Source organism: Meriones unguiculatus, chromosome X, assembly GCF_030254825.1.
Source record: "Meriones unguiculatus strain TT.TT164.6M chromosome X, Bangor_MerUng_6.1, whole genome shotgun sequence".
In the NCBI taxonomy this organism is placed as follows: domain Eukaryota; kingdom Metazoa; phylum Chordata; class Mammalia; order Rodentia; family Muridae; genus Meriones; species Meriones unguiculatus.
In genome coordinates this window covers 89,494,879-89,522,799 of record NC_083369.1, presented here as the reverse complement: position 1 = coordinate 89,522,799, position 27,921 = coordinate 89,494,879, and the positions used below count along the sequence as shown (strand labels likewise).

Genomic DNA, 27,921 nt, shown 5'->3' with positions numbered 1-27,921 from the left:
GTTTTCAAAGCAAAGACTCATGACCAAACCTTTGGCAGAGTACAGGAAATCATAAGAAAGATTGGGAGTTAGTCTGATACAGAAAGGATAGGAGCTCCACAAGGACCAAATATATCTGGGCACAGGGTCTTTTCTGAGACTGACATTCAACCAAGGACCATGTATGGATATAACCTAGAACCTCCGCTCAGATGTAGCCTGTGGTAGCTCAGTAACCAATTGGTTTCCCAAAGTGAGGGAAACAAGGACTATTTCTAACAGGAACTCAATGACTGGCTCTTTGGCCTCCCCACCCCCCAAGGGAGGAGCAGTCCTGTTAGGCCACAGAGGAGGGCTTTGCAGCCAGTCCTGAAGATACCTGATAAAATAGGATCAGATGAATGGGGAGGAAGTCCCCCCCATCAGTGGACTTGGAAAGGGGCACGGTGGAGATGAGGGAGGGAGGGAAGGGCTGGGAGGGAATGAGGGATCAGGACACGGCTGGGATACAGAGTTAATAAAATGTAACTGATAAGAAAAAATAAAATAAAAAAAAAAGAGAATGAACACTGAGAGAGTAAACGAGGTAAACAGGGTGGACACGAGGATAGGGGCTGAGGAGAAACAGACCCCCCCACTACTTAGGGGCTAGCTTTCCAGGATTTCAGCTCCAGGAAAATAACTACAGCTGCTGTCCTCAGAACACTTCTGTTTATCCTGCATACAACTAAGCAAGCAAGACTTTGGTCCCAGGAAGAAAAGCTAATAGTTTCAGAGGCTGCTTGGTTCAGCTATCTCTACTTGCATAAGAAAAAGCCCAGAGGTAAGAAGCTTGCAAGAGGTCCACAGCACAGCAGAGAGGCACTGGGCTTAGGCTTTCTTTCTCTCTAAGTTCTTGATGCATCCAAGAGGGTCCCAATGCACTAGGGCACAGAAAGAGAGGAGGCTTTAGGACTGGAGAACACTATTTTAGAGGGCTGAGGTATACCACTTCTGCCACTTTCTAGCTTCAGTGGGCAAGGCTTGGGAGGCATCAGGGAAGGGAGTTCTTGGACATGCCAGGTCTTTTTCTGGAGGGCATCTGACTCCTATTCTGTTATGTCCTGACACATTTAGTCAGCTTGCCTCTACCATGGTTTGTTTTCTATGGGACTAAGTAACTAACTTATATTTTGGACTCACTATGGTTGATGGAGCCTGAGCAAACAGCCTTTCTCTGTGTTTTTTTTTTTTTCCTGTGGTATTCATGTCTGAAATCACCATGGTCACACAGGAAGATCACATATTCCTGGCCAGCCTGAGCTACAAAGCAAAGCCCTGTCTCAAATTAGGTATGGTGGTACACAACTGTAATTCCAGTACTTCAGAGGCAGAGTTATGAAGATCAGGATTAGAACCAATCTTGACTGCATAATGAGTTTGAGGATAGCCCAGGCTATATATAGGAGACCTTGTCTCAAAAATAAAATAAAATAAGATAAGATAAAATAAAACAAAATAAAATAAAATAACAGTCCAGTCATGGTTGATTAAAGACAGACCTTTAATCCCAGCACTCAGGGAAGCAGAGGCAGGCAAATATCTGTGACTTTAAGGCCAGCCTGGTCTACAAAGTGAGTCCAGGATGGCTAAGGCTACACAGAGAAACCCTGCCTTGAAAAACAAACAGGAGGTGGCAAGATGGTGGCACAGAGAGGACACTCTATCTGATAAGCAGGGCAGCAGTGAGTGCACAGCGACCAATAGATCAAAGTGTGGCCTCCAAAACACCAGCGACTGTGTTTCCCAGGTGAGAGGAAACCCCAAGATGTGGGTAGCAATCAGGTCTGATCTCATGTCACCCAGCTAAACTCCAGAAGAGTTCCTGGGCTCCCTGTAACCTAGCACAATGTTCCCTGGCACTCTGTCACTAGCCCAGGACAACATACCTGCATGCTCTGATCCCTGGCTCAGACTGAACTGCGGGCCCCACACCACCAGAAACTGTGTTTCCCAGTTGAAAGGAAATCCCACAGTGAAGGAAGCAATCGGGTCTGACCTCAGGGGTCACCAGCCAACTCCCCTTCTCTCCTGAAAAGTTCCTGGGTTCCTGCAGGCACTGAGTCGCCAGCCCAGAGCCATACACCTACATGCTCTACTCACCATCCTAGACTAAACTGTGGACAGTCAAACACCACAGACTGGATATCCTCATCTGGAGGAAACCCGACGATGAGGGAAACATCAGGTCTGACCTCAGGGCATCCAGATACTTCCTAGAAAAATTCCTGTATCCCTGCAGGCTTGGGACTCTAGCCTCCAGCCACATGCCTGGTGTGCTTTGCTTACCTCCCATTGTTTACTTCTGGGGTGCTGGGGCACAGAGCTCCAATTTCAGACCTACAGACACCTGGGACCCATGGGACTATACCCAGATGTTACTCCAAAGCTCAACCTGTCTCCCTAGCTAAACTGACCAAACCTCAGGGCTCCCTGGTCCTTTAAAAGGGCTGTGCCTAGCAAACACAGTGTATGAGCAGGAGCAGCAGCTCAATAAATTCAGAGAAAGAAACCCAGTGGCAGGGTAGCTGTCTCTGGGACTTCTCCTGGTGAGAAGAAAGCCCCTGGGCTCCCAACAAGCTCAGTTACCCCACATGACCATGCACCTGAGGAGAGCTGTGACAATTCCCTTGAGAAGCACCAGCCATTCAGTGACCATACCCAAGAAACTGAGGAGGCCTTCTTCAGGAACAACCATCTCTCTGCCAAGGGGATTTCCTCCCCCACTCTCTATCCACAAGGACTCCATTAGGCACCAGAAACTAACAGCCAACATAACACCTAAGACAGCCAGATGGGTAGAAGCCAGCATAAAGGTACAATCAACAAGGGCCGAGATAATATGGCATCTCCAGAACCCAGTTATCCAGGGGCAAGTAGCCTGGGATACCCTAACATAAGTGAAATTCAAGAAAATGATATTAAATCTATGCTCATGAGGATCATAATAGAGGAAAAAATAAAATTCATATATAGGAAGATAAAGTCAAACAGATTATGGCCATCCATAAAGAAATACAGGAAGATACAGCCAATTTGTGTCCTTTAAAGAGGAAATAATTAAGCCATTAAAAGAAATAAAAGAGAAAGAGGAAAGTTCAAACAAGCAGGTGAAGGAATTGAAGGAAAAGCAGGAAAATACATACAGGTAAAGGAAATCAACAAAATGTTCAAGATCTGAATATAGAAATGGAAAATTTAAAAAAAAAAACTGAGGAAATCATGGAGAGGGAGAACTTAGGGAAGAGAACAGGAATTATAGAAGTAAGCATATTCCACAGACTACAAGAGATGGAAGAAAGATCTCAAGTGTGGAAGATACAATGGAAGAAATCAACTTATTCATCGAAGAAAATGTTAAATCTAAAAAATTCCTGACAAAAACCATCCAAGAAATCAAGGACAACATGAAAAGACAAAACCTAAGAATAATAGGAATAGAGGAAAAAGAAGATTCCCATCTCCAAGGCCCAGAAAATATTTTCAACAAATCATAGAAGAAAATTTTCCCAATTTAAAGGAGAGGCCTGCAATTATACAAGAGACCTACAGAACACCTAATATATTAGACTTGAAATGAAAATCCTGCTGACACATAATGATCAAAACATTAAATACACAGAACAAAGAAATAATACTAAAAGCTGCAAGGGTAAAAGGCCAAGTATCATATAATGGCAAACCCATCAGAATCACACCTGATTTCTCAACAGAGACTATGAAAGACAGAAGGCCATGGATGTATATCATGCAGACCTTTAAAGAATACAGATGTCAGCCAAGACTACTGTACCCAGCAAAATTCTCAATCATCATAGATGGGGAAAAGAAGAGATTCAATGACAAAAACAAATTTAAACAGTACCTACCCACAAATCCAGGCTTAAGATGAAACTACAAGGAAAAATACAACCCAAGAACGCTAACTACACCCAGGAAAACACAGTAAATAAATAACCTGACTAAAGCAAACTAAAAGTAGCCAAGCACATAAACATACTATTACAACCAACATAAAAATAAAAGGATCTAACAGTCACTGGACATTAATTTCTCTCAACATTAATGGACTCAACTCTCCAATAAAAAGACACAGACTAACAGAATGGATGCATAGATAAGACCCAACATTCTATTGCATAAAAGAAACACACCTCAGTCACACAGACATTATCTGAGAATAAAGGGTTGGCCCATGGTTTTCCAAGCAAACCAACCCAAAAAGCAAGCAGGACTAGCCATTATAATATCTAATAAAATAGACTTTCAACCAAAATTAATCAAAAGAGATGGGGAAGGACACTTCATACTCATCACAGAAAATTTCCACCAAGAAGACATCTCAGTCCTGAACATCTATGCCCCAAATACATGGGTACCCCCATTTGTAAAGGAAATATTAATAAAACTGAAACCACACATAGATCCCCAAACGTTAATAGTGGGAGGCTTCAATAACACACTCACATTAAAGGACAGATCAACAAAACAGAAACTAAATAAAGAAACAATGACACTAACATATGTCATGAATCAAATAGACATAATAGACATCTACAGATCTTTTCAGCCAAACACAAAAGAATTTACCTTCTTCTTAGCACCTCATGGGACCCTCTCCAAAATAGACCATATAGTTGGTCACAAAGCAAGCCTCAATATATACAAGAAGATTGAAATAATCCCTTGTGTCCTATCAGACCACCATGGACCTCAACAACAACAGAAATAGCATAATCCTACATACACATGGAAACTGAACAACTCTCTACTCAAAGACAGCTGGGTCAGGGAAGAAATCAGAGACTTCCTAGAATTCAATGGAAATTTAGGCACAACATACTCAAGCTTATGGAACACAATGAAAGCAGTGCTAAGAGGAAAGTTCATAGCACTAAGTGCCTTCATAAAAAAATCCGAAAGATCTCATACAAGCAACTTAATGTGTCACCTGAAAGCCTTAGGAAAAAAGAAGCAGATACATCCAAGAGGAGTAGATGGCTGGAAATAATAAAACGCAGGAGTGAAAATAATAAACTAGAAACAAAGAGAACAAGTCAAAGAATCAAAGAAACTAAGAGCTGGTTATTTGAGAAAATCAACAAGATAGAAAAACACTTAGCAAAACTAAATAAATGGCAGAGAGACACCATCCAAATGAACAAAATCAGAAATGAAAAGGGGACATAACATACACTGAGGAAATAAAAACAATCATTAGATCTTACTTCAAAAGCCTATATTACACAAAATTTGCAAAACTAAATGAAATGTACAATTTTCTTGATTGATTTCACTTACCAAAACTGAATCAAGATCAGGTACATAAATTAAATAGTCCTATATCCCCTATGGAAATAGAAGCAGTAATCAAAATTATCCCTTCGAAAAGAAGCCAAGGGCCAAATGATTTCAGTGCAGAATTCTACCAGACCTTCAAAGAAGAACTAACACAAATACTCTTCAAACTATTCCACAAAATAAAAACAGAAAGATCATCACAAAACATATTCTAGGAAGCCACAATCACCTTGATAGTTAAACCTCACAAAGACAAAAAAGAAAGACAACTTCAGACCAATTTCCCTTATGAACATTGATGCAAAAATACTTGTAAACTGAATCTAAGAACACATTAAAGGTAACAGCCACTATGATCAAGTAGGCTTTATCCAAGGCATGCAGGGGTGGTTCAATATATGGAAATCTATGAATGTGATACATCATATAAACAAACTGAAAGAAAAAAAAAAACATGATCATATACTTAGATGCTGAAAAAAAAATTTGATAAAATCTAACACCTGTTCATGTTTAAAGTCCTAGCGATATCAGGGATAGAAGGCACTTACCTAAACATAGTAAAGGTAATATTTAGCAAGCCTATAGTCAATATCAAACTAAGTGAAGAGAAACTCCAATCAATCCCACTGAAATCAGGGACAAGAAAAGGCTTCCCACTCTCTCCATATCTCTTCAACATAGTATTTGAAGTCCTTGCTAGGGCAATAAGACAATTAAAGGAGATCAAGGGGATTCAAATTTGAAAAAAAGAATTCAAAGAATCACTATTTGTAGATGATATGATAGAATATAAGAGTGACCCCAAAAATTCTACTAGGGAACTCCTTTGGCTGATAAACACCTTCAGCAATGTAGCTGGAGAAAAAATTAACTAAACAAGATCAGTAGTCCTATATACAAAAGACAGTTGTGCTGAGAAAGAAATTAGGGACACAACACTCTTCACAATAGCCATAAATAATATAAAGTTCCTTGGTGTAACTCAAACCAAGCAACTGAAAGATCTGTTTGAAATAAACTTCATGTCTCTGAAGAAACAAATTGAAGAAGATATTATAAGATGGAAAAATCTCCCATGCTTATAGCTAGGTAGTATTAACATAGTAAAGATGGCCATCTGACCAAAAACCTATCTACAGATTGAATGCAACTCCCATCAGAATACCAACATAATTCTTTCCAGAAATCAAAAGAAAAAGTCTCAATTTCATATGGAAAAGCAAAAAACCCAGAGCAGCTAAAACAATTGTCTACAATAAAAGATCTGTTCAGGAGATTGTCTCCTGTGCCAATGAGTTCAATTCTCTTCCCCACTTTTTCTTCTAACAGATTTAGTGCGTTTGGTTTTATGTTGAGGTCTTTGATCCACATGGACTTCTGTTTTGTGCAGGGTGATAAATAGCGATCTATTTGTACTTTTCTACATGCAGACATCCAGTAGTACCAGCCCCATTTGTTGAAGATGCTTTCTTTTTTTTCTATTGTATGGTTTTGGCTTCTTTCTAAAAAAAAAAAAAAAAATCAAGTATCCATTGGTGTGTGGGTTTATTTCAGGGTCTTTTATTTGATTCTGTTGATCCACCATTCTGTTTCTATGCCAGTACCATGCAATTCTTTATTACTATTGCTCTGTAGTACAGATTGGGATAAGGGATGGAGATAACTCCAGAAGATCTGTTGTTGTACAGGATCATTTTGGCAATTCTGGGATTTTTTGTTTTTCCATATGAAGTTGAAAATTGTTCTTTCAAGGTCTTTAAAGAATTGTGTTGATATTTTGATGGGAATTGCATTAAATCTGTAGATTGCTTTTCGAAGGATAGACATTTTCACTGTTAATCCTACCGATCCATGAGAATGGGAAATCATTCCATCTTGTGATATCTTCTTCAATTTCTTTCTTCAGAGACTTGAAGTTTTTTCAGACAGGTCTTTCATTTGCTTTGCACAGGATCTAAGATTCACAATCAATAAATGGGACCTCATGAAACTGAAAAGCTTCTGTGAAGCAAAGGACACTGTTGTCAGAACAAAACGACAGCCTACAGACTGGGAAAGGATCTTCACCAACCCTATATCTGACACAGGGCTAATATCCAGTATATACAAAGAACTCAAGAAGTTAAAAAGCAACAAATCAAGTAATCCAATTAAAAAATGGGGTACAGACCTAAACAGAGAATTCTCTATAGAGGAATATCGAATGGCAGAGACACACTTAAAATGTTCAAGATCCTTAGTCATCAGGGAAATGGAAATAAAAATGACCCTGAGATTTCACCTGACACCCATCAGAATGGCTAAGATAAAAAAAATCAAGTGTCAATACATGCTGGACAGGATGTGGAGAAAGTGGAACCCTCCTCCACTGCTGGTGGGAATGTAACTTGTACAATCACTTTGGAAATCAATCTGGTGTTTTCTCAGACAATTAGGAACAGTGTTACCTCCAGATCCAGCTGTACCACTCCTAGGCCTTTATCCAAAAGATGCTCAAGTACACAACAAGGACATTTGTACAACCATGTTCATAGCAGCTTTATTCCCAACAGCCAGAAGCTGGAAACAACCCAGATATCCCTCAGTTGAGGAATGGATACAGAAGTTGTGGTACATTTAGACAATGGAATACTACTCAGCAATTAAAAAGAAGAAAATCATGAGATTTGCAAGCAAATCATGGGAAGTAGAAAAGATCATCCTGAGTGCGGTATCCCAGAAGCAGAAAGACACACATGGTATATACTTATAAGTGGATAATAGAGATATAAGATAGGATAAACATACTAAAATCTGTACACCTAAAGAAGCTGAGCAAGAAGGAGGACCCAGGGTAAGATGATTAATCCTCACTCAGAAAGGCAAATGGGATGGATATTGGAAGTGGGAGAAAACAGGCAGCTGGACAGGATCCTACCACAGAGGGCCTCTGAAAGACTCTACCCAGCAGGATATTAAAGCAGATGCTGAAACTCATAGCCTAACTTTGGGCAGAGTGCATAGAATCTTATGAAAGTGGGAGATAGAAAGACATGGAGGTGACAGGAACTTCACAAGGAGAGGAACAACACCAAGAAATCTGGGCCCAGGGGTCTTTTCTGAGACTGATACTCCAACCAAGGACCATGCATGGAGATAACCTAGAACCCCTGCACAGATGTAGCCCATGGCAGCTCATTATCCAACTGGGTACCCTAGTAAGGGGAACAGGGACTATCTCTGACATGAACCCAGTGATTGGCTCTTTGAGCACCTTTCCCAAAGGGGGGGACAGGTCATAGAGGAAGACAATGCATCCAGTCCTGATGAAACTTGATACACTAGTATCAGATGGAAGGGGAGGAAGATCTCTCCTATCAGTGGACTTAGAGAGGGGATGGGAGGAGATAAGGAATGGAGCATGGTATTGGGAAAGAATGAGGGAGGGGGCTACAGGGGGATACGAAGTGAATAAACTATAATTAATATTTAAAAATTAAAAAAATCTTCTGGAGCTATCTTCAACTCTGATCTCAAGCAGTATTATGGAGCAACAGTAATAAAAAAAAAACCTACATGTTATTGGCATAGAAACAGAATGGTGGATCAATGGAATAAAATCAAAGATCCAGAAATAAAGCCACACACCTACGGACACCTGATTTTTGACAAATATTCCAAAACCATAGAATGGAAGAAAAATAGCATCTTCAACAAAGAGTGCTGGTCTAACTGGATGTCTACATGTAGAAAAATGTAAATAGATCCATACTTATCCACCCTTCATAAAACTAAAGTCCAAGTGGATCAAAGACTTCAACATAAACCAGACACACTAAATCTGTTAGAAGAAAAAATGGGGAAAAGCCTCAAACTCATTGGCACAGGAGACAACTTCCTGAACAGAATACCATCAGCACAGGCTCTAAGAGCAACAATCAATAAATGGGACCTCATGAAACTGAAGAGTTTCTGCAAAGCAAAGGACACTGTTATCAGAACAAAACGACAGCCTACAGAATGTGAAAAGATCTTCACCAACCCTACATCCAATGGAGGGCTAATATCCAGAATATATAAAGAACTCAAGAAATTAGATTTCAACAAATCACATAATGCAATTAAAAATGGGGTACAGTGCTAAGCAGAGAATTCTCAGCCAAGGAATACTGAATTGTAGTAAAACACTTAAAGAAATGCTCAACATCCTTAGTCACCAGGGAAATGGAAATCAAAACAACTCTTAAATTCCATCTTACACTGATCAGAATGGCTAAGATTAAAACTCCAGTGACAACACATGCTGGAGAGGATGTGTAGAAAGGTCCTCCATTGCTGGTAGGAGTGCAAACTTGTACAACCAATTTGAAAATCAATCTGGTGCTTTCTCAAAAACTGGGAATAATGTTACCTCAAGATCTAGCTATATCACTCCTGGGCATATACCCAAAACATATTCCACCATTCAACTAGGATGTTTGCTCAACTCTGTTCATAGCAGCTTTATTTGTAACCGCCAGAATCTGGAAACAACCCAGATGTTCTTCAATGGAGGAATGGATACAGAAATTGTGCCACATTTATACAATGGAATACTACTCAGCTATTAAAAACAAGGAAATCATGAAAATTTCAGGCAAATGGATAGAACTAGAAAAAGATCATCCTGAGTCAGGTAACCCAGAAATATAAAGACAGGCATGGTCTACACTCATGTATAAGCAGATATTAGCCATGCAATATAGGATAGCCGTACTAAAATCTACAGACATAAAGAAGCTAAACACTAAGGAGGACCTAGGGAGGATGCTTAAATATCATTCTGAATGGAAACCAGGATTGACACCAGAAGTGGTGGAAGAGAGGAAACAGGATGGGTGCCTACTCTAGAGGGTCCTCTGAAAGGCTCCACCCAACAGGGGATCAAAGCAGATGCTGAGACTCACAGCCAAACTTTTAGCAGAGCACAGAGAGTCTTATGGAAGAAGACAGGGGTGGAGGATAGAAGGACACGGTGGGGACAGGAGCCCTACAAGGAGATCAACAAAGCTAAAAATCTGAGCCTAGGTGGTCTTGTGGAGTCTGATGCACCAACCAAGGACTATGCATGGAGAGTACCTAGACCCTCTGCTCAGATATTGCCGATTGGCAGCTCAGGCTCCATGAGAGTCTCCAAATATGGGGAGCAGGGGCTGCCTCTGCCATGAACTTGGTTGTCTGCTCATTGATCACTTGTCCCTGGTGATACAGCCTTGCCTTGCCACAGAGGAAAAGGATCCAGGCAGTCCTGATGAGACTTGATAAGCTATGGGCAGATTGCAGAGGAGAGCTCCCCCTTTCAGCAGGTCAGGAGAGAAGGATAGAGGGGAGGAGGGAGGAAAGGTGGGACTGGGATGAGTTCAGGGAGGGGGCTTCAATTGGAATATATAATGAATAAATTGTAAAAATAAAATAAAATTAAAATTAATAAAATAAAAATAAAACAAACAAAAACAAAACTATTTCAGACAAACAGATGACAAATAATTCAGAAAGGAAGAAAGAAAAGAAAAAAAAAGAAAGAAAGACAGCAAGCTTCTAACATCTATAGTTTCCTTGAGCATTGAAGACCTCAGAAGCACCCAAGCACTTCCCAAATCCCAGCCTTTTGGGAAAAAAAGCCACATTGGAGCAATTTAATTTCAAGGAGATTCTAAATGGCAAAGGAGTTAGTCCTTTGACCACCCACAGTCCTGAAGGCTCCAAATCCTCAATGTTGCCTCAGTTCAGAACATTCTCTCCTCATCCCAAGCCCTCTGTACTTACACCATGATCCCTGCTCACATGCACTATAGATTTTGTTGTTGTTGTTCTGAAGTACCTGTAATGTGCCAGGGCAGCATTCAAGCCACTAGCAGAGATGGTTTCAAAACTGGGTCCTGAGGAGAAGTTTTCTTTCCTAGGCCAATCAATGTAAAGAATGGTCAGAGAATGGTCCAGGGCCTGCGATAATCTCTTCAAATGAAGGTCCAGCTGCTTTCACACATGGCTCCATCTGCCTCTCACAGCCTCACCTCCCACAGCTTTGTCCTGTCACTTATAGAAAGCACTCAAGTACAGAGAAGGATGGATGGTGTCCATATTCTTGGGTTTTTTTTTTTTTTTTTTGCCTCCATTTTACTTATGGGAGAGAATAAAAGTGTTCCATGGCTTGAGCCTTGAACTAGATGGTAATACAAGCTGCTTCAGGAAGACTTCTGCCTATTAGAAGCTCCCAAGTGTTGCAGGTTTGGGGGACACCGGGGTGGGAGGTGGGGTGGGGGAGTGGGTGTATTTTGGTCTAAGCCATCCTTTCCCAGGAAGAGCGAACTGTGACTGAGGCAGTCGCTAGGGGGTGCTATTGGGTTGTCCGCGCTTTCAGTAGGACCACCCAGGAACCTGTCAATCTCACTTCCAAATACAAGCAAGATCTTCCTAAGGGGACTAATTACTCCTCACTCCCCCACCCCCGCACCAAAGGATAATAAGTCCAGTACCGTCGTAACTCATCAATGTGTTCTGCCCCAGAAAACTCATCCACCGTGCCTTTGGGCACGTTCTTCTCCAACCAGACCAAGTACTGGATCACAGCCACAGCATCCCGCACCTAAAGCAGGAAGCAGAAGGAGGTAGGCCAGAGTGCCACTCACAGAAAATCAGATAGCTGCCCTGAGATTGAATGCTTTAAAAACATGACAGTTTTGCTGACTACTAGATAGCAAAAGATTCTCATTAATGTTTATATGTAATCAGAGTGTGCTCGTGTTTTTACAAGTGCTGAAAACATAGGATTTACTTTAAAACAAGCCAGCAGCAAGGGGTGGAAGGGGAGGGTCATGCTTGGAGGAGAGTGGTTCCAGATGAAACAGTGTAAGGCATGATTTGGTGATGATTGAAGCTGGGTAATGGGGACATAGGGAATCTTAGGCTATTTTCTCTACTGTAGTGTATTTTAATTTTTTTTTCTTAAGAAAATTTCTTTCAAAATGAGGTCTTTTATCCCAATATTAAGAATATTCTAAAAAGTGAGCCATCCTCTTGCCAGATATGAAGGAAATCATTATAACTAACACTCATCTAACAAGGCAGTGTTCAAAGCAATGTACATCACCACATGTAATATCTACATATCTATATAGCTATAAATATAAATATTTGTTGTTCCTTGCTTTCACTGAGAGTCTTCTTCGGGCTTCTCTCTGGAAATCTAACCCATCAGACAGACCTCCCAATAGGCCTTGCCATATGTACTTACATGGCTGGCCTTCAAGAGGGCCTGGTCCTTGCTGTTCTTCACAGCCTTGATTAGCATCACTGGGGAGTAGGTCTCTGTCACTAGTTTCTCCTGTTGGGAGCATGGACAAAATGATGGACTAGAAGCAATGTCAAAGGCAAACAGTGTTTACAAATGCCAGATTGTGAGACTTGCTGATCTCTTTCTCCTTCATGGCCATGCCCTCTCCTTTGGCTCCTTTCTAGATAGGCAGTTCTTTCCTAGTCTTCTGTGTGTAGGTTTCTTTTTCCTTTTTTTAAGACTTATGTATGTACGTATTTATGTACTAGTATGTTTACAATGTTCTGCCTGCATGTACACCTGAAAACCAGAAGAGGGCACCAGATCTCATTATTGATGGTGGTGAGCCACCATGTTGTTGCCTGTAATTGAATTTAGGGCCTCTGTAAGAGCAGCCAGTGCTCTTAACCTATGAGCCATCTCTCCAGCCTTCCCCCAACCTCCCCACCCCATATATTTCTTTGATGAACATTGTCCTGGTACTAGCAGTCAGGCCTAATACCAGCAACATGCTGGAGTCCACAGGCTGTTCTAACACTGTATGTTTCTTGTATGGATCAGAGTAGTTACCAGCCCCAAGCATGTACTATATCAGCCAATGGACTTCACAAGTACTGTCTCCTTGAACTCACACAACTCCTGTAAGTGCTCAACTTTGTTATCATTTTAAAGAAACAGAGATCTAGAATCACTGAACTACTTCTTCAAGCTCACTGTGTGGCCATTTATGAAAAGATCTCAGGTCAGTATCATGTTCAGATGACTAAATCTTCTTCTAGACCAGGCTGTATTCTTTCTAGTCTCCTTAAAAAGCTTTATAGGCTTTGTGGACAGACGCACCTACCACAGCCACCACCACCTCCTCTACCTCCTTATCCTCCTCTGTATTCCATTAGTGAGGCCTACAAAGGTATACAGTGCTCATTTGCTGTCTGACTAGCTGGGCCAATGACTGAGTGGCCACATTTTAAGTTGACAGTTGTCATGCTGGAGCAGAGGAAGGCCAGTGACTGGCAAACCTACCTTGGGTATCACTTCATAGAGACCATAGGTGGTATAGCTGACCCCAATCAAGATTGTCACGTTGTTTGAGGCATAGGCCTCCACACTGTCACGAATTTGACTGTAGTCCTCAAGTTGCACACACATGGATAATGTACAGTTTGTATTCAGGTACTGCAGGGTTTCAGGGCTAAAGCGACTCTTGTTGACAAACAACCTAAGTGGAGAGGGAAGACTGGGAGTGTTCCATGTGCCTACCTACTAAGGATAACACATGGAACCTGAGGCATATACCAGTCTTTTGATTCCAAAGGCTCATAAGAAGCCAGCATAAAAAGCCAGGGTATTACACAGGGGTTCACTGGGACCAGAAGTCAATGGATTAGGCACAGAGAGTAGGGGGTCTCCTAGAGAAGTCTGCTGTGGTAGGCACCCAAACTCATGAGCACCCTAAAGATTGTGATGTTAACGGTACAGGATAGAGTGGACATTAGAAGAAATTCACAACAGTGAACCAAGGAGAAGCTTTACCTGATAGAAGACTTCGTGAGCAGTGTGTAGGAGTAGAAGAAGGGGTTATAAGGGATATCACTGCTGCGAAGATTGAAGAGCCCTGGAAAAAGAATTGATGGGACTTTTTGAGGCCATCTTGCATAGGGGAAGGCATTTTTGACACCTATGCTTCACTATTAGTTTGGGCTTCAAGGTTATTACTGACAGCAGCTTCTGGTATCTGTCCCTGAGTGGTTCTCAATCTTCACAGAGATCATTGAGCTACTGAAGAAAGCTATGGATTTCTCGCCCATAAAATGTAGATAGGTGACATTTAGCACACAGTATTGGTAGATCCTCCAAATGTCTGAAGTCCAGCCGTAGGAAGTGGGCAGAAAGTCCTCAGCCATGTGAGGACAGAATACAGTTACTCTGGATGTTAAAGCTGGGACTTTGAGTGGCTTGGATGACAGCCAAGGCTGCTGGTGGCTTTGTTGCCCTTCTTTCCCCTAATGAGTCATAATTTCTCTGTGCTCTGGCCAGCACATTTCTCAGGTGGCCTGTGGGCTTGCCCATTTGCTTGGAGCTCCCTGGCTTCCTTATTCTGTAGCCTTGAGCAGCTGCTCTCTTCCCCCTCTGGGTTCCCACAGGCCATGGCTGTGGAGCTTATAGGATCTGGTGAACATGTCATTTTCAGAAGAGCTGTATGCTGTAAGGCGCAGGAGGCCTGGGACTACTGGACCCATGTCTGTTCACAAATCCCTACTCACAGGCTGTCTCATCAAGTGCTGATAGAAGGAGACCAGTTGGAGCCATGGTGTGCTTCTGCATATGGTTTCGGATGGTGGATACTTTTTCCTGCCAAGTGCTCCCTAAGAAGCAAAGGAACCAAAAATAAACAAACAAACAAACAAAAACATGAGTGGCACACCTGGTCTTTGGCACAGGGCTCCTTGAAAACTCTCCACAGGTAGTAGTTTTCCTTCATTTTTAGTTAAGTAGATGAAACCAATGGCCTTGACCATTGGGCAAGTGCTCTATGTGTGAACTACTCCAGTCCTCTATGTTTCCAAATGCAGTAGAATTCTATCTCTATCTTCAAACAATATCTGACTTGTATTATTAATGTCTTTGGCCATGGACCCAGACGAGGCTCCAACCATAGTCCTCCCATTAGTAACTGGGTGTGATATTGGTCAAATTACTTGACATCTCTGTGTCCTATTTTGCACATCTGTTAGATGAGGATGGATTGTAACAGTAGCATCTACCTCAATAGGTTTGCTACAAAGATCAAATGGACTGACATTTGTAAAGCCATAGAAAAAGGCACTTGCTAAGTCTCATATTGCTTTTTCTGACCTGTTAATAAACATGTAAAAAGAACAGAAGAGCTACTCTAGATAGGCAAGAGAGAGGACCAGGACTGTGTTTAACTCTCCTCTGCAGTAACTCTAGCACTCAGGCATCTAAGTGTTATTTAAGCCTTGTCCAGTATTTTCCTACCTAGCATGCATGTATCTGGGTTCCAGGAGTTAAAATTTCATCTCTTATTCCTGCCTCCTGCAAGGCATATAAAGTCTTTCTCTAGACAGTACTAGGAAAATAAATGGCAGACTGTCATAAGCATTAGGACTCCTACTTGGGCCCAGATACAGAAATTATAATGCTTTTTAAAACTTTATGCAAACTGGTAAAACTATTCGACTAGAACCAAAAGCTTTGGGTATGATATACTTTTTACGTTTATTTTATTCTGATGAAACAGACATAAGATAAATTTTATTAAGCCTTCATAAAGTACACAACTCAGCTGGCTTTCAGTACATTCATGGTGTTGTGCAACCACTGCCAGTATTTAATTCTAAAGCATTTTCAACATTCCCAAAGGAAACCTTAGACCCATGAAGGAGTCACTCCCCATTGCCCCTCCTTCCAGCTCCAGGAAATCACTAATATATTTTCTCTATGGATTTGCCAATGATGGGTGTTTCATATAAATGGAATCATATAAATTTTGGGTCCTTTCACTCAAAATTATGATTGAGATTCATGAATATTACTTTGGATGATGGCTCATGCCTCTAATCCTAAGATTTGAGAGGCTGAAACAAGAGGATTAGTGTGGGTTTGAAGCCAGTTTGGGCAATATAATAAGTTTATGTCAGGCTGGGCTTACAGAATAAGCTCTTATCTCAAAAACAAAACAAAAAATCCCAACAACTTATAACTCATAAAAGAAAGATGTGTAAATGTGATCCATTTTGAGAAAACAAAATCACACATAGTCTGACGTGTGAGTGTCTGGCTTCTCTCATATACCACCCTTTGCCTTTGCCCCTCCACTCCACCTTCAAAACCTCTACTTGTCTAGGCATCTTAAAGCTGAACTTCTGTTCTTTGGCTTCTGGGCTGAGCTTCAATTCCAGATGGATTTTCTTTGAAGACTAATGATACCTCCGCATCTCTTAGCTTATGGGAAGTAACAAAATCCATGTGAATCCTGTCCCAAACCTTGGTAATCACCTTTCCCATTTTAACCTCATTTTTCCTCAGCACAGTGGTGACCTTTGATATTTGAGTAACATGAGTGGTTTTCATGATCAAATCCTTGTAGATAACCAGTCTCCTTAAAAACTAAGTCAAGGTACACAAAGAATGACTCTTCAAGTTTCATTGGAACAGATAAAGAAATTGTACACTACTTCTACTTGTTTCATCATAGCCAAAATTTTGAAATTTCCCTCCTGCTTTCTTGACCCCTTTCTAAATCAGAAATAATATGTGGATTTGTATGTGGAAAGGGGTGCTCAGATTGCTCAATGTGACAGTTTCTCAAAGAACTGCAACTCCACTGGCCCATTCAGAATTCCCAGGGAGGTAAGAGAGGTTAGTAACTAAGACCCTGATTCAGTTCTTGCTTACAAGAACCATAATGCAAACATATTTTATCAGACTAAGATGATGCCAGTGAGGTCATGGTTTCAGATGTTAGAATTTTTGGGGTCCAGTTAACCTTCTTCTGTGGTCTAGCCCAAACCCTCTTCTGTGCCACAGACTGACACCAAACTTAGTCATTTACTTCTGTCCAAGTCATCTCTGTCCTAAATCTAAATTCCTCATTAGAGTAGAACCAGAAGAAAAGGGCCTAATGACTCAGTTTTCAATACTAGATAAACAACTAAGCTTTCTCTCTTAAGAAAGATTTTTTTGGGGGGAGAGGACAGAGTGGGATAATGGCTAAAGCGATGTCTCAGCAGTTAAGAGCACGGGGTTTCTCTTCCAAAGAATGCAGGTTTGATTCCCAGTATCCACATGGCAACTTACAACTGTCTGTTACTCCAGTCCGAGGAAAATACGATTCTCTTTTCTGGACTCCTCAAGCACTGTATGCACCTGATGCACAGACATCATGTAGGACAAACATCCATACATATAAAAAAGTACAATGGAAAACATTTTTTTTTAAAGAAAGGGTTTTGTTGTTGTTGTTGTTCCAACTTCTCTCTTGTTCCCTCCCTTTCTGCTAACTCTTTCTTCAAATCTTAATACTGCTTATTTCTGCAATTTCTAAATATACTCTGAGCAACTTTGGACTCCTCTGTGAGGAGGGAGGGGGGGAGAGAGAGAGAGATCTACATTTTAACCACCCTCAGGTGGTTTGTCAAACATTACTTTGTTGCCTTGGTTAATGACATTTTCAGGGAAAGAACAGCAGCAACCGGTAAGGACCATTGTTTGTACAAAGTGAAAATGAAAATAGGTTAATGGAATCACCTGTAAATTCTTTTGGCAGGGCATAAATGGGTGAGTTTGGCACTGGAGGCCTCTCTGATCCCCATACCAGGTCGACAAGATTGGTTGTAATAGATTTCAGGTGCTTGTTGGAGCCTTGGAATTTCAGAGAGTACTCTTCCCAGGAATCTGCAGAGAAAGGAAGGAGTCGCTTGCCCTTTGTCCATTTACAAATTAGGGAAAACTAATCTAGGCAAAGTTGGTCCTTGTAGTCTTGCCTTTGCTGGTTCCTGTGGCTTCAGCTGCCCAAAGCCTTCCCGAGGCTCCGGCCCTCTGAAATGCACAACTCTCCTTCACAGCACATCTTCTATCTGTCTTTCTTTGCTTTCCAAACTTCATCATCCTATCCCACCCCAATGCTGTCCGCTGTCAACTAGGTAATCTTGTTCTTCTAGGCCACACTCTCTGCCTCAGTATTAGTGATTGAACTTAGGACCTTGTGGATGTCAGGCAAGCACTCTGCCACTGTACTATACCACTGACTATGATCTGCTCTTTTTAAAGTGTCAGTGATTGGGGAAGGTCCTTCTGAGGTAGAAATCATTTTTTTCTTAGGGTATAATATCACCATTCAGAGGAAGGGTGATGTTCTTGGCATTGGATGGGCCAACAAAAAGGTTAGTTTGGAAGAAGGAGTCTTTCAATGCATATTCATGAAGTCTATCTTCGATGGCATGGGTTATCCAGCTGTCAGAACTTGGGGAGCTCTATGTTCCAGGACCATGTTTTGCTCAAAGGTCCTCTTTACAGTTTTGATCCTTTTATACTACCTTTCAGAAAAAATGTTTTTTAAAAGATCCTAAGTACCATAGTTTGTAGACTCCCAGGACCCAGAGGATGGTTCTGAGGTCAAGGACATCCCAGACCTATTTATCCACTAGGTCTTAATTATTCCAAGTCTTCTAGGTTGGTTTTTTGCATTCATTGCTTTTTTTCTTAAAGGTTGTATTAGTTCTTTTAACATTTTATTCGCATAACTTGTGAAGATCTCTTTGTTATAAACTATTTCTACAGCCACAACTTCAAGATACCCTGTGATCACACTGCCCCTCTTCCTAAATAAATACATTTATGTGCTTCCCAAGAGGCTGAGCCACCCTCCTTGGCAGTTCACATAAATCCAGGGACTGAGAGAAGAACATACCAACAGAGAAGAGGAAGGGGTCGAAGCCCACGTGCCCTCCATCAGGCACTTCAGCAAGGATCCAGCTGACAATCCAACGAACACCAACTGAAAGATGGGAGGGAACACAAAAGTCACTTCCCAGACCAGCGTCAGACCCCACAGCCAGACTTTTGTCTGTGATAATCCTGCCACATGTGTTCTTTCTATCTGCCTCAAAGAACAGAGATGCCCTCAGATTCCCTGAACATCCCATAGAGGCCAAGCTTGGCCTTATAGACACACACTCACCTGTATTTCCCCAAACCTAGTCTAGGATCTAGGGCTTGGGGTGGGGGGATCCATGTGGGCCTTCTACCTTCCTTATGGAGTTCCCAGTTGCAGTCCATCTGCCTCTCAGCCTGAGTCCAGTAACGACTATCGGTCCAGACAGCTGCTTTCCCCATGGTCACCACAGCAGTACCTATAGCAGAACAGAGAAGTCTAGAGATGCAGATAAAGATGAAAGTGAGGAACACGACTTTGTTGGATGTGCCACGACATATTGGCTCTGTCACAAAGGCCTCTAGAATGAGCTTCTCTACTCCATTGGAAGGAAGAGAGGTAGGAGATGTTAAAGTCATTCTTAGGGGAAACTACAAAGAGCGCTCATTGGGCAAACCATCTCTGCTTTGAACTGTAGGTACCTATTGAAGAAGGGCCTTTAGAACATTTAATAGGAAAAGAATGTGGTTGGCTTCTGCCAGTCCAAAGGAGGTAATGCTGCATGTGGTTGTTGTCAGGAAAGATGAGGGCTGATAAAACATCCAACTAGGTACCTACTTGAGGGTTGATGGGATAGACAGATACATCAACTGTGGAAGAGAGAGTCACAATGGGGGAGGCAGATCTCCTGGAGACTCAGGAAGAATTGTGTGAGGATCAACAAAGGAAGCTGTCTTTCAATTAAGGGAACAAGATCAAGGTAAGGGCCATTTAGAAACAACACAAGACATCATTAATAGCCATGTTTATGTCTTATTTGGCCATGTAGAGTGATGTTGTCTATATAAAGATCCTACAAAGTAAAACTTTATCCCTAAATGAGCTATTATGTAAAATGAAGAGCAAAAAGATCTGTTTTGTCAATAGAGGTAGAAGTAGCAATTGCTTAGAAACCAGGTACAAGGAGTGCTCTGCTGGGGCTGGCTGTGGCAGAAACAGCAAAGCATGGAAGGAAGCTGTGCAGAAGAGTGGTCAGTGGGGTATGAGATATTTGACCTGGGGAACATGCTGGGTTTATTCGTGTGGGGAGAAGGAGAATGAATATCAGCCTGTGGTCTTGTCTGCTGAGAAACTGGCCAACCCAGGTCCTCTATAACCAGTTCAGGTCTACCAACTGTAGTTCTTACCTGCAGTTCCCGTGAAGCCTGAAATCCATGCACGCCTCTCATCATGTTTGCCAATATACTCACTCTAGGAAATCAATAATATCATCATTAATCTTGTTCATTGAATCAGAGGCCAAGTGGAAGACCCCAGCTACATTTTGGATTTTTCTTGTCTTGCCGCACCAGCTATTTCTTTCTGGAAGTCTCTGTAACTCCTTTAGCATGCTATCTTTTCTACCTTTGAAAAACTGTGTCTCTTGGTGTGTAAAGCCAGTCTGGCACTGGACTTGGTTACACCAGATTGTTCTGCAAAATTTACCACCATGGTCATAATGCAAATTCAGTATGGTCTTAGGCCATGCCTTTTGGTATTCCCCTTAAATATTATGTCTTCTTTACCAATCTATCACACTGTATTGGATACTTCATAAATAACTTCTGCACAGGGCTTTAAACACTACTGCCCAGTTACACATTCATATCCATGTATCTGTAACTTCTATTAACCTTGGCCTTGGTCAAAAATATTAGAAAATGGTATTGTATTTAGTATATATAGATATTTTATTGTCATTATTCCCTAAGCAGAAGAGTGTGGTAACATTTACAAAGCATTTATATTATGCTAGGTATTATAAACTTTCTAGAGATGATTTAAAGCACATAGAAAAATATGTATTGATTATATGTAAACATTATGTCATTTTATATAAGGCAGTTGAAACATCATTCTATTGAATAGTAAATACCAGAAGATGACTTTGTTGGTTCTCATAACTCTTGAATACTTATAATTGTTGTCTTTGCTGAAAGGAGCTTGATACTTAGTCAAAGTTCTTAAGCATCTACAGCAGGTTAGAGATTAATTGAATCAGATACACTAATTTTGAAAATGCCTTTTCTTCTAGCTGGGTTGCTGTGAGTTGCTGGATGAGGTAGAGGCTTTGGAAAAAGATAGGCTAGGTAGGCCAGACTACTATTTGGAGGAAAGTAGTTCTTACACAAGATGGTCACCTTGTTTTCTATCTGTTCTCTCCCCTCAGTCTGCTTCCCATGCTTTTATAGTCTAGCACTTTGGATCATCTCACTGCTCTCAGGGTCTGAGATGAACTGGATAAGGAAGGAGCTTAGAATTCTTCCAGAGTCATTTCCAGTGATACCCTAAACATTCTGGAGTTGTCATCAAGGGATTGGTCAAAATCTCTTCTGAAGTTGTTTTAATATTTTACATTTAGTGTGTGTGTGTGTGTGTGTGTGTGTGTGTGTGTATGTGTGTGTGTCTGTATGTGTGTGTGGAGGTTAGAGAAAAACATGTTGCAGTTGGCTCTCTCCTTCTTCTTCATGGTTTTCTAAAGATTGAACTCAGGTTATCAGACTTGGTGGCAAATGCCATTACCCACTGAGCCATCTCCCTAGTAGCAAAGTTGTTATGATGTTTTTTTCTAGAGGTCAAGAAAACTTGGCCATGTTTTTCCTCTAATGTAAAGAGGTATGTTCATTCAGTTGACCTTAGGATAGTGTATGTGAGCTTTCCATTTTCATCCTTTTCACTATGAAATGTTTTCTCTGTCTTCAGTTTCCAAGTGTTACCAGGCTCGTATTTGTGGCTTGTGTTTAGAGGCCAACAACCGTAAGTGAGGGAGAGGATGAGAGAAAACAGAGCTGGTCCTTACCATGTGTGCATCCGTGTCTGGGATGATGTAGGCAGAGAGATTCCAGGCCTTCATTTGCTGGCGGAGGGCTGCTAGCCGCATTGTTGTATTGACTGCAGTAACTGGCAGGTGCTGACAAATAACAGGAAGACACCCAAACATAAGCATTGCTGAGAGAAAACGATATAAGGGACTTTGCTTCCAGAGAAGCCCCCAGATTTCCCTGAGGGTGAATTTAGGCTGTATTTAAGAGTAATGTGGTAGCTGCTAATAGTATTTGTTAGTCTAAATTTAAAAGCCTAAGATACCTAGAGTTGGAGGTATTACAGAATTTGAAGAAAGACTCTGGACCTGAATGTCCATTGGATGTATAGATGAAAACTACAGGGGTTTCATCCCTGGTCTCAGGCCAGGCTATGGGCAGACGCTCTGGGGGATATCTTGAGAATATAGTTGCCTGATTTAATAAACAAATATGGGCCACCTGTCTAGTTAGATTTGACTTTCCATTAAGCATGGGGTCATACTTTAATATAAATATGTCCCATGTACTATTTGGGGGGCATACTTTAATACCAAAATATTATCACCTGAAATTTAAATGTAATCAAGTATACTGTTTTTCATATCCAGCCATGCTACTTTTCCAGAAGTCACCCACTAACCCCAAATGGTACTGGAGAGTATACCCCTGCATTTACAACATCTCCCAGAAAGATCCTCTTCAAGCCAAATATCTCTTTAGGAGATCTTTTATCTTTCAACTGAAAAACATGTTTGTTTGTTTTTTTCCTGTTTGTTGGTTTGGTTGCATTGCATTCTCTTCGGTAAGAAATCCAGATTTGTTTGAATATGGAGATGTTGTGGGCTTGCTCATCCATTTGCTGGCCCTAGTGGTCCTATAAAGTTGGCATTGCATACAGATATTCTGTTTATCCTGTGGCTCAGACTATGACTGGGGCTTGTCTACCTCTTCACATGTTGGTACCCAACCTTACTCAGAGATATTTACTCTTTGTAGTTGTGGGAACAATCATTCTAGAGTCTAGCTGTGAAGCTAGCCACCTTCTTTCCTTTGTCTCCCATTTGCCAACCTCTGACCTCCTTTTACCTTTCACCTAGACCTTCCAGCTCACTCACTGGCTGACTCCTTTTATCCCTTTGCGCTTTCCTCTTTGCAGTTTCCCTCTAGAACAGTGCTTCTTAACCTGTTGGGTGTGACCATCAGAAAAAAATGTATTTCCAATGGTCTCAGGAACCCTCTAATTTGTTTTGTTGCTATTTCATAACTGTGATTTTGCTACTGAGTAGTGTCTCAGTTCCTAAGACCATCAGAAACACGTGCTTTCCAATGGTTGCAACCAACAGGTTGAGAAGTACCGCCCTAGAGTTTAGAATTTCTGTTTTCATTTCTTCCATTTCGTTCTTTACCCCTGCCTAGCCTCAATTAACCACCTGCTAGCAGTCTCTTTCATCACCCACCTTCTCTGTCTTTCTCCCCCTGGAAGCTTCCCAGCCCCAGCAAGTTGTGGAAATGAGTGGGGCTGAGGAATGGAGCACCCATAGTGGATATGTTAGTTACCTGAGCTGCTACTGTTGCACTTTAAAAAGAAACAAGGGCGAAAGAGGGGAGAAATTAGAAGAAAGCTAGTAGGAGAAAAGGCCAGTAGCTGGGCTAATAGGGAATGGAGAGAATGATGGGTAAGAGAGTCATGTGGGGTGGGGTCAAAGCCTCACCGGGGGGTTGGTTGAACAGTTTCTCACATCTTCTCTTCCAAGGTACATAGGCTTTGGGTAACTCCAGGCACATGCTAGGAAATGGGAGACAAACTTAGGGTTATTTGGGGACCAAAGAGCCCTCACGGAGTGAATGGACATCTTCCCTCAGCCTGTAGGACCTGTATCCTTTAAACATACCATGCTGGCCAACTCTATTTGAGACTGAAATTGATCACATTTCATGGGAAATCAGGATGAACTGGATGACACCTTGGGTCACAGTCATTGACAAGTGATTTCTACTTCTGGTCGGGTTTTAGTGTTCATCACATTATTTTTCCCCTTATAATCTAATCCTGTCTTTTTAGGGACTAGTAAAGTGGAAAAGAAACGGTATAAATTAAAATTTCAAATCAAAGGTGTATGTGTGTGTGTGTGTGTGTGTGTGTGTGTGAGAGAGAGAGAGAGAGAGAGAGAGAGAGATGTGTTCAAATTCAAAGGTCCCTCCTACCTTTTCTTACAGTCTAAGTCTCTGCTTACTATTCTAGGCTTTAATTAAACATAAAACAGCAACTGTAGTTCAACATCATTACCTGGTGGGGAAAGGTTTCAGATATGGAAGTCAGTAATTTACAGCTGATCATAGTACTGCATACCTATATTATCAGTGGTGGGAAGAGGCAGTAATGTAAGATTTTCTTTGGCTGTGTTGCAAGTTTGGAGCCAGCCCGATCTACATATTACCTCATCTCAAAAAGATAATACAGAACAAAATAAAAATGAGCTCAGTAATATAACTGCTGTATAGTCATGTGCCACATGCCACTATTAAGGTCAACTAAGAGCTGATATATAACAATGACCCCATATTATTATATAGTCTAATAATACTATTAGCCACATTAGGTTTCTATAAGTACCTGTTGCACCTGTTGTTGTGCAACGAAAATCTTGACTAATTACCACTATTTCACAGAATGCAGCCCACTGTCAATTGGCTACAACTGTATCTCCTCTGATATTTGTGACAACCCTGTGAGAAATGTATGGTTATTCACTTGCTATAATGGAAGAAGCCAAGGTCCATGTAGGTTTGATAATTTGCCCAGGTTTTGCCACAGGGAGTCAGTGGTTCGATGGAGATCTGAACCCAGGCCATCTAAGGAGGGTGGTGTTGGTGGCATGGCTCAGTGGTAAAGCATTTGTATGCTTTTAAAAAATGTAAAAAGAAACAAGGGTTTTCTTTCCATCTTTTCATTAGGCTAAGCATAGGAAGTAGTCCAGGAAATGGGAAAGGGTTACAAAAGTTACACAGTATACAGAGGTCTAGTTTCCAGTTTGGGCTTTGTACTTAATTTTGTATGATTCTAAGAAAGCAACCCAATATTCACTGAACAATTTTTTTTCTTTTTTTTTTTAATTTTTCATCAATTACACTTTATTCATTCTGCATCCCCCCATAAGGCCCTCCCTCCTCTCCTCCCAATCCCACCCTCCCTCCTCCCTCTGCATGCATGCCACTCCCCAAGTCCACTGATAGGGGAGGTTCTCCTCTCCTTCCTGATCTTAGTCTATCAGTTCACATCAAAAGTGGCTGCATTGTCCTCTACTATGGCCTGGTAAGGTTGCTCCCCCCCAGGGGGAGGTGATCAAAGAGCAGACCAATCAGATTATGTCAGAGGCAGTCCCTCTTCACATTACTATGTAACCCAATTGGACTCTGAACTGCCCTGGGCTACATCTGTGCAGGGGTTCTGGGTTATCTTCATGAATAGTCCTTGGTTGGAGTATGAGTCTCTGGGAAGTTCCCTGTGTTCAAATTTTCTTGCACTGAACAATTTTTTAAGTTCTTACTGTGTGCCACGCACTAGGATATGTTCCCTTAACTCTGGGCCTGTGTAAAAAGATACTCAGATTAGAAATCCTTCCTGACCTGAAAGTCCAGTAATCTCTTATAGTTAGTCCCTCTCTTCACCTCTTTAAACTTAGGGTGCATATTTCCCTGGGGGGTTGTGGAGGACTGAGTACAGGGAGTTTCCATACTTCTACCTTATCAGTGGCTTGAGAAACAGAAGAAAAATAGCTGGGCTGTAAGATCAGGAATGCCTCCCTTTAATGATTTGGCCTCATAAATTCAAAGGAGCGATGATATCCATACTTTTAATGCAAGAAAATAAACCTCCAATTCTGTAGGAGCAGCTGTCTAGCAAAATGGCAGTACTAAGATGCCAACATAGGAAGTGTGACTTAGCTAATCCATGTCCCTTTGTACACCAGCATCTATCACTCTCTGAGTGTTCTCTGGCACAGAGGTGGTTCCAAGGAGGTAACTGGATGCTGAATTAATGAGCAGGTCCTGCTGTCAGAGAACAATGACCAGGGATAGGGGGTGGGAGGCTGAACTGGGTACCTCGTAGAAAGCAAACAGGGCACCATAGAGGTGATATAACATTTTTTTCCCTTGATCTCTTTTCTTGACAAGACCTCAACACTGACCTTTTGTACCTGCCCTGTCTGTCAGGTCTTTATTGTCCTAGCAAAAATTCTTCTAAGTTTTTTTAGAGAAAACCTCCAGCCTTCAGTATTTGATCACCTCCAAGAGTGGATCAGATTTCTTATCCCCCTCCCCTGATACCTTATTACCCCGGCTTGCCTTCAGCGAGAATCCTGTTAAATTAGTTTAGCAATAATTCTCCACCTTTGAACCCTTAAGGAGTCCTCTTAGTAACTTTCTGGGAAGCAAGTCCTCCAGTCCTCACTGACTGTACATCTCTAGCAGACTGTGTTGTGCATGTGCCCCACCTGGCTCCCTTCTGCAAAGCCCTTCCTGCAGTCATCTTAAAGAGAGCCTGCAAACTGACAAGTGATGCAATAGTTTTGTCATGGGATGGAAAGGGGCCAAACTAGATTTGATCCAAGTCACGAAGGCCCCTGGCAGGGGCCCTTTCTAAAAGACAGGGTGACAAAGACAAAAGAGAGAACCTGGGTCCTAGCCCTTACTCTAAACTTTTCTGAGCCTGGAGAGAAAGATCAAAGCTGTCTGCCAGGAGAGGCTGGGGTGCACATACCGCAGAGGAGAACAAGCCAGGGGTAGTGGTACCAGTAGGCTTGGGCCATTGGGTCTCCAGATGCTGGCAGTCAATGCACTGGGGAGAAGACTGAGTTGTTTGGTGGCCTCTTCCTCCAGGCCTTTCCTGGGCAGGAACAGATAAGTTTGACGGTTGTGTCTTGCTGCTAGAAGACGAGCCTCCTCTAATCTTTTATTTCAGAGTCTGAGAAGCCACAGTGAGTGGGCAAAGGAGTTTCAGGCTGCCAAAGCAACCTGCCTGTGCTGGTTTCTTGTGGTTTGGAATAGGGCGTGAGCCTGCCCCAAGGCAGAGTCCAAAGATCTCTGGGATTGAGAAACAACAGCTGGTATCAATCAGCCAGCCTCTTCCAGCCCCCTCTTCAGCAGCCCTATCCCAGCAGTTCCTGAATTCTGTTCTCCACCCTCCACCAAGCTGTTTCTCATTATCTCCTTCACGTCAGGCGCAGGGTACAGCCCTGCTTTTGCTTTGAGATGGATATTTGCTCTTACTTCTGCTCCTCCTCTAAGTCCTCCTGTGTCAAAAAATAAGAAAGAAAGAAAGAAAGAAAGAAAGAAAGAAAGAAAGAAAGAAAGAAAGAAAGGCCAGTGAATGATTGTTCTCTTCCCCCCTCCCAGGTGCTGCCATCCCAGGGAGGTTGATCGCAACTGGGGGAGGGGTTACTTTCTTACAACTGGCATGAATTTCCCCAATAGTCCATCCTAAAATATGCAGGCTGACCTTCCCTTAGGATCTCACAGTCCCGTTCAGCTGCATGTTCTGTGGTTTGCAAAGTCTAAGCTGCTTAGGGACCTTGATATCTAGAATACCTTTGAAGGCCAAAGGATCTGGAGGGGCCAAGTGATGTCTAAAGTGAGAAAAAGACCCAGAAGGAAAAGTCTGAGAGCTCTGAGAAGACAGTAAACTGGAAATGCCCTTGACACAGCTTCTAGAAAAGAGATTTGGTCACCCTGCAGCGGGGCTCATTCCTACACAACAGAACTCACTGGGAGAGAAAAAGAAAGCCAGAAGCAGAGATCTTCTGCATGTGTGCTGGCAGACAAGCACATACTCACTTCCTTGTCCTCTG

At 41.8% G+C, this 27,921-nt stretch overlaps 1 protein-coding gene across 1 annotated transcript in view; it reads right to left on the bottom strand.

Moving 5' to 3' along the window:
* Xpnpep2 (X-prolyl aminopeptidase 2) overlaps nucleotides 1-27,153 on the bottom strand; it is a 36,203-nt gene extending 9,050 nt beyond the window's left edge. The window contains exons 1-13 of the mRNA XM_021662896.2: nucleotides 26,835-27,153; nucleotides 23,785-23,858; nucleotides 22,069-22,179; nucleotides 20,417-20,480; nucleotides 19,384-19,488; nucleotides 19,047-19,133; nucleotides 17,885-18,031; nucleotides 14,878-14,979; nucleotides 14,147-14,228; nucleotides 13,637-13,832; nucleotides 12,575-12,664; nucleotides 11,817-11,926; nucleotides 11,162-11,239 (exon numbers count right to left, since the gene is read on the bottom strand). Coding sequence (XP_021518571.1) covers nucleotides 11,162-11,239; nucleotides 11,817-11,926; nucleotides 12,575-12,664; nucleotides 13,637-13,832; nucleotides 14,147-14,228; nucleotides 14,878-14,979; nucleotides 17,885-18,031; nucleotides 19,047-19,133; nucleotides 19,384-19,488; nucleotides 20,417-20,480; nucleotides 22,069-22,179; nucleotides 23,785-23,858; nucleotides 26,835-26,883 — 1,295 coding nt within the window. The 5' untranslated portion in view covers nucleotides 26,884-27,153. The remainder of the gene's footprint in view (nucleotides 1-11,161; nucleotides 11,240-11,816; nucleotides 11,927-12,574; nucleotides 12,665-13,636; nucleotides 13,833-14,146; nucleotides 14,229-14,877; nucleotides 14,980-17,884; nucleotides 18,032-19,046; nucleotides 19,134-19,383; nucleotides 19,489-20,416; nucleotides 20,481-22,068; nucleotides 22,180-23,784; nucleotides 23,859-26,834) is intronic.
* Between the last annotated feature and the right edge of the window lie 768 nt (nucleotides 27,154-27,921).